Source organism: Oculina patagonica, chromosome 2 (genome assembly GCF_052425735.1).
Source record: "Oculina patagonica isolate OP01 chromosome 2, crgOcupat, whole genome shotgun sequence".
NCBI classification, from domain to species: Eukaryota; Metazoa; Cnidaria; class Anthozoa; order Scleractinia; family Oculinidae; genus Oculina; species Oculina patagonica.
The window spans coordinates 20278507-20289398 of NC_135759.1; the positions used below are offsets into that span (position 1 = coordinate 20278507).

At 38.8% G+C, this 10892-nt stretch overlaps 1 protein-coding gene and 1 long non-coding RNA gene across 2 annotated transcripts in view; one reads left to right on the forward strand and one right to left on the reverse strand.

Annotated features, from left to right (window-relative positions):
* The window catches only part of LOC144643447 (uncharacterized), a 72756-nt gene that overhangs the window by 15193 nt on the left and 46671 nt on the right, over nt 1–10892 (forward strand). The gene's annotated exons all lie outside the window — the stretch shown is intronic.
* Nucleotides 1621–10857, reverse strand: LOC144638239 (uncharacterized). The gene is made up of 4 exons (XM_078497457.1): nt 10572–10857; nt 9058–9120; nt 8542–8582; nt 1621–5953 (listed from the first exon to the last, which is right to left on the reverse strand). Exons 1-4 carry the CDS (start codon nt 10801–10803, stop codon nt 3284–3286), a joined length of 3006 nt encoding a protein of 1001 aa, XP_078353583.1. The 5' UTR covers nt 10804–10857; the 3' UTR covers nt 1621–3283.

Genomic DNA, 10892 nt, shown 5'->3' on the forward strand with positions numbered 1-10892 from the left:
AATGTTTCATTTGAGCCGGTTGGGTCATTTGAGTCCGTTGGGTTGTTTGTACCGGTTTGATCACTTGAAGCAGTTGCGTCACTCGAGCCAATTGTGTCATTGAGCCGGTTGGGACATTTGAGTCAGATGGGTTGTTTGCACCGGTTTGAACACTTGAGCCTGATGGGTCAATTGATGTAGTTGGATCACTTGACCCAAAAGTATCATTTGAGTCGGTTGGGCCATTTGAGACAGTTTGGTCATTTGAGACAGTTTGGTCATTTGAGTCAGATGGGTTGTTCGCACTGGTTTGAACCTGAGCCAGTCGGGTCAAGTCATGTAGTTGGGTCATTTGAGCCAATTGTGCTATTTGAGCTGGTTGGGTCATTTGAGTTGGTTGAGTCATTTGAGATGGTTTGGTCATTTGAGTCAGATGGGTTAATTGTTTGCATCAGTTTGGTCACTTGGGCAAGGTGGGTCAAGATGGGTCTTGTGTCAATGACACGGTTAGGCCATTTGAGACAGTCTGGTCATTTGAGTCAGATGGGTTTTTCGCACCGGTTTGAACCTGAGCCAGTCGGGTCAAGTCATGCAGTTGGGTCATTTGAGCCAATTGTGCTATTTGAGCTGGTTGGGTCATTTGAGTTGGTTGAGTCATTTGAGCCGGTTGTGTCATTTGAGCCAAAGGGATTCATTTGAGCCGGTTGAATCATTTGAGCTGGTTGGGTCATTTGAGCCGGTTGGGTCATTTGAACCAGCTGGGTTATTTGAGCCAGTTGGGTGGTTTGATGCAATTGGGTCATTTTGGCCAGTTGGGTCATTTGAGCCGGTTGGGTCAGCTGAGCCAGTTGGGTCATTTGAATCAGCTGGGTCATTTGAGCCGGTTGGGTTGTTTAAGCAGGTTGGGTGGTTTGATGCAATTGGGTCATTTGACCCAAGTTATTATTTTATTTGGGTCAGTTGGCTCATTTGAGCCAGTTAGATGATTCGGTGCAATTGGGACATAGTTCAGTCATTTGAGCCAGTTGGGTCATTTGAGCTGGTTGGTCAATTGAGCCAGTTGGGCCATTTGTGCAGTTGGGTTGTTTTAGTCATGATCAGTTGGGTCATTTGAGCCAGTTGGGTTATTTGAGCTGGTTGAATCACTTGATGCAGTTGGGTCACCTGAGCTGGTTGGCTTATTTGAGTTGGTTGGATAATAATAGTTATTTAAGGCAGTTGGGTCAGTTATGTCATTTGAATTAAGCCTTATTAAAAAATTTTGGAATTTGAGCTGGTTGGGTCACTGGGGGGGGGGGGGGGGGGGGAGGGGGCGGGGGCAGTTTGATGGGTCATTTAGACATCTGGCCCCAGTTGTTCAAAAGGTGGATAACGCTATCCACCGGATAAATCACTATCCAGTGGATAGCGTGGTTTGTTTTGTCATCACTTATTCACTGGATAGCGATTTATCCGGTGGATAGTGTTCTCAACCCTTTGAGCAACTGGGCCCTGGGTGATACTCTGTTTGGTCAGATTGCCAAAGATTTTTCTGAAACTTAATTTCATTAGTTTCCTAAATTTCTGAGACATCAACCATTGATTGTAACCCCAAAATAGAATACAGTTTGAGTATCAATAGAAGGCCAAATGCCACACAACTTTTGCATATCTAATCAGGTTACATTTATTAGTTCTACCAGCTTTACACCAAAAACTATTAAAATATATAAATAAGAAAATGGTTAATTTATGTTTGTTTTAGTTCAATGAGTTGATGTGAGCCACATCCAGAGTTTAATCACATTTACGATCCTCAAAATGGCAAACCTGCTCCTCCTGCATTATTGAGATGGGTAATAACTTGAAAAATATTAACAACACCCAATAAGTGCAAACTTCTTTTGTGTTCTTAAAAACTCCTACATTCTCAAAACCTAATGAATCAATGCATTCGGGCATGCTTTATTTATCTTATTATCTTGAAGTAAATAATTTCATTGTAAGTTACTGGTAGCATATGTGTTCATTAAAACTTTTAAATGCCTTTTAATTTCAATAGTCGGAAAACTGCAACTAATCCGGAACATTTAAATGTAACTATCAGTCAATTAACTTTTATTTAGAGCTACATTATATCACTACATGGATAAAACCTGTTGTAACATACTGAATTAATAATGCATGTCTTAAGGTCCCTTCCATTAGACAGAACTGCCCGGCCGGCCCGGTGGTTTTGAATGTGAAATAGGCCTTTTCCACGAGATCTTCCCACAAATCCACCACAACAGTGTATAATATTTACCTTATGCATTGACTGATTTGACAGGGCAAATCTGACCAATAACAGAATTCTGTTCTCAAATAAACATGTCTGGCTGGCCAGTTCTGACTAATCGAAAGCGCCCTCACATTGTTGGAATATTGTTTTATTGGGCGGCACTGGATAACTTAGGCCGGGTTCACACTTAGTGCCTGAGCACTGGTCAGGGTCGGCCAGGGAGGTAAGTGGTATACCAATATACCTGAAAAGCATGTAACCGGTATACACAAAATTTCTCTTGAAAATCATGCAAAATACCAAAATTTGGAAAAACACAGTTTACTTTATACCCCATTAAAAAGGGCAAATTTTGGTGCAAAATACTGTATACCCAAAATTTTCTTTTGTATATCGTATACCTAAAAACCCCGGCTGACCCTGACTGAGCACCGACAAAAAATAGCGTTGTGTTCACAGAAAACAAAAACAAAAACATCAGTGAAAATGTTGAAAAAAAAAATGACATTTGACAAGAAATTCTTTCTCACAAAAAGCCTATAGAGTGTATTTCTCTTTTCAAAGTGAGCTACAAGTTGCTATTAACAAAACCTTTGGTCAACAAAAATGTGTACCTTAGTGATTTACTTCAGTGCCCTACTTCTTATAAACACCCTTTTCTCAAAAGCACTCCTTACACTTGTAGGTGTCATTTTTGAAATAAGCACCAGAACTACATGTACATATACATACATGTGTTCCAATATGCACTTTCTTCCAATTAGTGTCTCGGTTGTTAAAGTGACATTAAAGACATTGGCATACATGACACAGCAATTATTGTATGTGAGCTGCTTTCTCATCTGAATGTGAATATTCATTATATCAAACATACCGAAAAAGCAAATGGTGCTGTGACTGTTGTTTTTCTAATGTTTTTAAGTGCTTCACCTTAATAAGTCCCCTCCACTGAGCTAACAAATAGAATTTAAGAATCAGGGCAATAAATGTAATCACTGCGGTACACAGTTGGCTAAAAATGTATTCTGATAGTTCATAGCAAATTTAAAGTAAAATTCTCCTGCAAATTGGAGATACAATTAAATACCTCTGTCCAGAATGAAGTTTTTCAGCTGATAAAAACTTGGAGTGGATTCTTTGGATGGGCAAAAAAACTGCCGGTCCAGTATGCTCAAAATCTTTTGCCATCCAAACAGAGAGCGGATTTCCGAAGCCAAAGTCTTGTTCTGATGACTTTAACCAGTTAACCACTGCAAACGCATGAATCAGCTGCTTTCCTTCGATTTGCACACTGTGAACAATGAAATAACGAACAATTCCAGGCCTCATTATTCCAGGGTTAACAGCTCCATTGTTGCCACACCATGATGCAATTATTCGAGCATACGGGCAAAGTCTGGAGCCTACTGTTGAACCATACCTTTCGCCACCAACTGCCAAAGCCTTGTACTTTTTGTAAAGAGTAGCCAGACTCAGTGATGCTTCTGTTACGTTTGGGTACAAGGTGAGATAAACCAAACGCAAGGTGTTCAATTCATTTAGGTCAAGACTTGCCAGCTTGTAAGATTTTTCAAAACAAACAGATGACAAATCTGCCCATACTGACTCTTTTCCAAGTAAGGAACCAGACGATGACATCATTACCGGTAGTTCTGGTAGCAGGGCAGTTTCTCCAAAAGTCACTTTGGATTCAAGCTGTGTTGAGCAGCTGAACAGGAAGAAGTCCCTGTACTCTTCTGGGAGACTGTACTGCATTTGTGCCAAGATTCCTGAAGTCATAAACTTCCGCATAATTTGTACTTCAACAGTCTTATTGTTTGTGTGGTAAGACCCTAAGATACCATTATATCGTTCGAAACTAAATAGCCAGAATCCATAAATGCTTCCATAATTTTCTATGCACTCTTTAAGATGGAGGTGAAGATGCATATTTGGAGATATGGACAGTTTTCCGTTAATACTTTCATACTCTTTAAGAAAATCCAGCAATTTGCAATCTGCAACCATTAAATCTGTTTTTGTAATGCAGGGCTTGCAAAGGTGACGACATGCTAGAACAAATGACTGCCAATAATGTAAGTGTTCAACTGGAAGAACATCCTTTAAAGAATACATAGAGAACAAGAGAACAAAGTTTTTCCACTGAGCAGCAGTGTAGCCACCATAGTTAGACTTTATATTCCCTGGAAGTCTTCCAATGTCTGATAAGGAGGAAATTTCGTCAATTCGTGTTTGAATTGTTTGCAGTCCTGCACTTGTGATGATTTCATTTTCAATCCATTTAGAAAACACTCTTTTGGCAGTTCCAAGAAACAGGTTATGCATGGGATCAACAACACACATTTCAATACTGCTGTAATAAGGAAGTTCTAATAAAACAGTGTATCTACATCCAAGTTCGCTAGCTAGCTTGTCAGCTGCAGTCGCAGACACACAGTTCTTCACTCTGTACGCATCTCTTCGATGTTGCTCTGAAGACCTCTTTGGCCATTGAGCCCGGTCATCAAAGCCACTGTAGTCTCGCTGTTCCCCAAAACCACCTGGGAAGACCTTGTAACAATGAGAGCAGCCTCGTTTTGCACTATGGCCAAGAAATCCACAGAGTTTCCGTGCTGCTGGGATATCGGATGCAAAACATAACACAGCTGCCTGAATTTCTACTACAGTAGATGGACTGTTGTAGGTGTTCACCTGAACTCCCTTCCACAAGGCATCAAGTTCATTAACAGCAGGCTCAAGGAAATGGTTAAGAGATTTTGGCTCATGTGCAAGGGCAGGAATGATACCAACTAAGATGACATTTTCTTTTCTAAATCTGATGCTTCTTGGTAAATTCATCAACACCATGTAGATCACCCCAACTGAAAAGTCGTTCCTATGCTTGAATGGCTTAAACCAGTCTACATTCATCATTAGGCCAAAAGACCGAGGAAGATCAAGGAAAGGTTTATTACCTTTCCAATTACCAAACTGTTTCCATACTTTTCCATCGTACACGTCAGCATACAAGTCATCGTTTATTGTCCTTGTTTTCCACTTGTCACATTCCTCTTCCAGTCCGGGGCGTTTCAGTAATGTTTCCAGGGAGTCAATTATGCTCTTATAACAGTATGTCTTAAGAGCATAAAATTTGATGCTGCCATTTCTAAGAGAAACCTTCTGTGCAAGCTGAGAACCACAAGTCCTAGGTCGCCTTGATCGTGGAAAGGGCACATTGTTACAAGTCCTTGCGACACTTCGACGACCATCATTGATGACAATTTCATCCATGTGATAAAGCTTAGTGCATTTTGGGCAGACAACATATTGCTGAAAATTATCCCGATCAATCTTCAGCAGCTTTCTGGCTGAGTACAGAGTAGTTGGAAGATTTGTGGCAAGAACAATACACAACTCTGTGTGGTCTTTGATCAGCTTTCCAATGCAAAAAAGTAACTGTTGCACAAACTTCAGCATCTGTTCAATGGCATTGTCACTAACATAGTTCTTGTACTGCCAAACTAACACAAAGTAAACGAGCCAAGTCACGATTATCCGGGTACGTTCCTGATTAGTACTTGGTGGAGAAGGCTGTGGCAGTTCAACTTCCTCTGACTGTAGCACATCGTCAATATCACTGAACTCTGAATCTACATAATCTGTGCCTTCATCTTCACTGCAGCTTTCCTTCTCATCAGAACTCCTGAGATCAGACTCATCAGACTCCAGTGACCCCTTTTATAAAGAAAAAAATAAAAGTGTAAAGCTACACAAAAGATATGTTATATGTTCAAACTGTACATTCCAATACTCACTCTTCGACTGAATTGTTCATTAAAATGGGTTGTTCAATGACTTCAATGGCAATCTCAGTATGTATAAAATAAACACAATACCACATGGAAAGTGCTTTGTACAGTATTTACGCACTCGTTGGTTTGTATCAGAAATCTCAACTCGTTAACCTCGCTCACTTGTTCAATTTCATTTTCTGATACTTCACTACATGTACATGTAACTCGTGCGTAAACAACTTGTTTAATATCAAAAAATAACTCCTTATGCCACATGGCAGTTAGAACAGGTGTCTCTCAATTCCTCAAAGATCACTCAGTTGATGGTAACAATTAATTTAAAATCGTTTATTCCAAATACTGGTGTACAGTGAATCTCAGAAATTAAAAGCTATTTGTTTCAAATTTTCTTGCAACACAAATTTTCTCAACAAGTGATCAAAAAAAAAATTGTATTTTTGAGTGATATTTAACAATTATTCGCCGAAGGCGAAGTGATTATTCAACAATAATCACTGAGCCCAGTGTTCTCCCTAGGTATTGCTTGCTTGATTCACAGTAAAATTGTTGCCGCCTGGCTTAAAATTGAAGATTAAATGCAACGTAACCTTAATTTAAAATCTGGAACTGGGAATTCCTATCCATAAGCAAATAAGAAATCACTTAATGAAGTCGATGAAACTGAATGGTGTTTTTTACTGAGTTTTTTCACCATTAAGGTCATTGCCCTGTATTGCATTGCGCATCCTTACTGCGCAGAATTTTACGCGTAATAAGCGCGCGCGAGCGCGCGCACATAAACAAAATGGCGGCTTTTTTCTATGTGGCTTAGTCCGCGAGAGAAGTAAATTGTCGCTTTCTCGTAAACGAGCCTGGTGACCTATAAATTTTTTCTTATATTTTGGGTGTAGCGATCAAATTCTTTCTGTAAAATGAAAACAGATCAATTCTTGTGTTTGAAAAATAAATTATCGCTAAAAACGTGTACTTTGCTAGTACTCGCAGAGGAATTTTAAAGGAATTATATGGAATATGCAAGGTCTTCCTGCTCCTAAACGAATCTGGTGACCCCCCTTTTTTATTTCAAAATTTAAGTTCCCTTAAAGTAATAAACCAGTAGGCGAAGTTTGGTTAAAAAATTGTGTTCAGTTCTATTTCAGGGCAATGACCTTAATACGATTATAAAAGTGATTTATCCTCGCATTAATATGTTCAGAACTGCGATGCATTCGTTTTGTTGGATAGCAGCTGTTTTTATCAAATTGTCGCAGGAACACAACGGCACTTTAAGGTGTTGTACGCGGGAGACTAAACGAAATGCCAGCGTTCCTGGAAAGAATGGTGAGCTTAGTCGACTTGGGTTGCTCGGAACAGAAAAAAAAAACTCTTAAAAGCTGGCGAAGAGTAAATAGGTTATTTCTTACTCTGGAAAAGAGACAAAAAAGCGATAATAACGTGGGGAAACAAGTTCCACAAATCAGGTTTTGACATTTGAAAATCACAGTCAGAATACCCCCTGGCCTTCCCAAAATCCTAGGGAGAACACTGGAGCCTGAGGCAAATAATTGTTTTAGTATAATTTTTAGAGGTGATCATCAAGAACTTAAAAAAAACGATAGCAAACAAGAAAACAGCAAACACAAGTGTTCGCTTGCAGACGGTGTAACCAGTTTAAATCATTGAGAACATTAAATCATTGAGAAACCAGTTTAAATCATTGATTGCAATCAGAATTTATTTCATTTAAAGCAATAAAACGGAACAAAACAAACACAATGAGAAAGATAGATGTCCGTTACCTTTGTATGATTGTGGATGACCTCTAAGCGAATGTGCGAATTCTCTAAAAATGAGTAGCTCCGGTGAGAAGAGAACTAAATAATGTTTGCTCAATCGATCTGACTGAGTTTCTCATCGATCGTCAAAACCGCCGTGTTTACGATCATTTCTAATGCCTTGAGAACCATCTCTTGAAAATATTTTCGGTCCAAAAGTCTTGGCAGTTAATTTGAAAAATTCCCAATGTTTAAAATATCCAGGACTTGGACTAGTTTCTTTCAAATCAAAGAAATTTTCATTCAGCAAAAGCGGCCATGTTTACTTCCCTGAATGTCAAAGGCGGCGTGGCTAAGTAACCAAGCCTTCAAAGCTATAATCACCTCGCGCGGGGTGATTATAGCCTCATAAGCCGAGCTTCTCGACCAATCAGAATGCTTCAATTCTTATAATCACCTCTGAAATTATACTAAATACTGATGTACCTTAACTGATGCTTTCAATAAGTAACAGGAAAAAAAACAAAGAAAAATAACATTTGAAACAAGCCCAAACTTTCACCCAGGAAGATACTTGATTGTAGACATTATATCAAGTGTTATACGAAAAATATTTGCAAAGACAGAAGCTCCTGCAAAATGTAATTGCAACGACTTGCAGAATTGCTATATTGAGCCACTTTAACTCATGAATGTAGGTGTTAGTTGTATGCAAAGTTAATTGACAAAAACCAATAGCCAGGTAAAACTGTACCTGTTGATCAGCACTGTAAGATGCAGATTCACTGCAGGCATCTGTGAAGTACAAGAAAAGAATCAACTTAGTTTTGTTTTGTTTTTTAAGCAATATATAAGTTCTAATCGATGCAAGATCTACTTGCGGGGTAAAAGGGAAAATTCCAATTTTTTTAAAGAATTCATTAGAGATACAGCTGTAAAATGGCCCTCTTTGTATAGAATGGAACATAAGAATGTAAGAATAGAATGCTACTGAAGGAAGTCTCAAAATACAGGTGTTTATTAGGCCACAAGTCCAGGGTTGTCAAAATAAGCCAGCAAATATTGCCGTGATTTGAAAATCTAGAAGGCCTTTGTCGATAGAACAAAGTTTTGCAAAAATCTTATATGTAGGAGGTTTGGTTTACAAAGAATGACGGTCAGAAATCTGTCTTACAGTAGCAACAAATTAGTAGTTAAGAAGGGGCCCCCTTTAATCATATGATAAATGTTAACTGGTAAAGGTTTATTAAATAAATGCATGTACATGTACCTGAATCACTTCCAGGAAGATCTTGTACAGATGGTCCAAAGGGAGATGAATTAAGGTTCTCATCTACATGTACAAGGATATTTAAAAAGCACTTTAATAGTTGTCATCATACATAGCATTTACAGGGCTGCAAATAATTTTTTCACTCAAAAGTATATTATGTCCTACTACATGTAAGATACCATCTGGTCCAAAAAAAATTGTGGGCGGACATCACCAAAAACAAAAGGTTGAATTTTATTTCCTTAAAATTACCGAACTATCACTTTCCTCACGATCTCTTTGCCCATCGGCTTATCTACGGACCCGTGCGGCTTATAAACGGAACTTTACGGTATTATTCATCATTGCCATAAAATGATTTAGGATTGAAAAAATTGTCAGAACATCATTCCGACCACACTTGGGATTTTGTTGGACATGAGCAAATTTTGGTTGACCAATGTCCGATGACCGACTGTTATTTGCAGCCCTGCATTTATTTGCATGAGAGTTTAAAGAACTTAAGACTTTATACAATCATCTGATCTGTAGTAATATACATGTAAACATAAAAATTAGCACAATAATCTCATAATTTTTTACCTAAAGTTAAGTGAAGATTTTTTCGTTTTTAGCCTGTATAATATACCCAATAGCCCAACCATAGTAATAAGAAATTATTGGATGAAGTTTTTGTGATATCCGGAATAATCAAGGTGAAGGTAAGTGTTATCAGGCGAAGCCGAAGGCTGGGCGAGGCTGATAACACTTACGGAAGACCTTGATTATTCCGAATTTGAATTTCCTTGAATTTCCTTCACCGTCAGATGCCTGGCACATTGCTCCTGGAAATCATGCATTGCGGGCGCAACCTACAGACTAGTGAATAATCTGCTAGCAGATTATTCACTAGCCTGTGTCGCAGACATAACCTAACCCCGGCCAGTAACGTCTGCGAAGCAGAGCCAAATTCCTTGTTCTAGACCCCGACCGCTCAAAGAATTACCGGAAGGGCGTTTCAAATTTCTTTTCTTTTGAATCATGTGGTGCCAACATAATGCAACGAACAAGGGAGGTAAAAAATCCTAAACATCGAGCTAAAAAGACAGAGCACTCTAACAAAATAATGCAAGAAGCATAGCCTTTACAACACAGAATGTCCCTCTGAAACCAACTTTCAGCTTTTTCATAGTTAAGCTAAAACAGTCTGTTGTGGTCATATGGCTTATCAGACACTTGTCAAAAACTCTCAAAAGACTCTTCAATACTCTGAATACTGAGCAAACCTGTGCAAAAAGCTTATCCATTGAGGTCTGATTTCCAAAATATGACATAAGAAACCTTCCTTAGCAAATTGCACCCCTTATTATCATTATTGTTGTCTTAATCTTGCAACGATCTTAAAGGGGTTTTTTTATCAGTGAGTTTCGACAAAAAAAATTAATGCATATAAAAGCCAAACTGGCATTAAGCTGCATTAAGTCCCACGTTGGCACTACTGCTTACTTATCGAAGACACACACGAGGCTTACCTTCGCTTTCACTTGAGCTTGATCCAGGAACATCTGGTACAGGTTCAGATGAGATAATTTTCTTAAGATCTTCAACGGTTTTCCACTCTTTGAGCGCTGGATTGAAGAATCGTTTACGGTGCTCGTGGTACTGAGAATTACTGAGCAACTGATGACAATGAGGGCATCGCTGCCTACACCTCGATCGCTTCTTTTTATGGCTTTCTTCGCCGTGTAAACCTTTCCTCTTCATTACTTTCGATACTCGTACGTTCTATTAGCTATCCTAATTTCAAATTATTCAAATATTAACGACCAAATAAGACTTTCTCGATGGAAAAA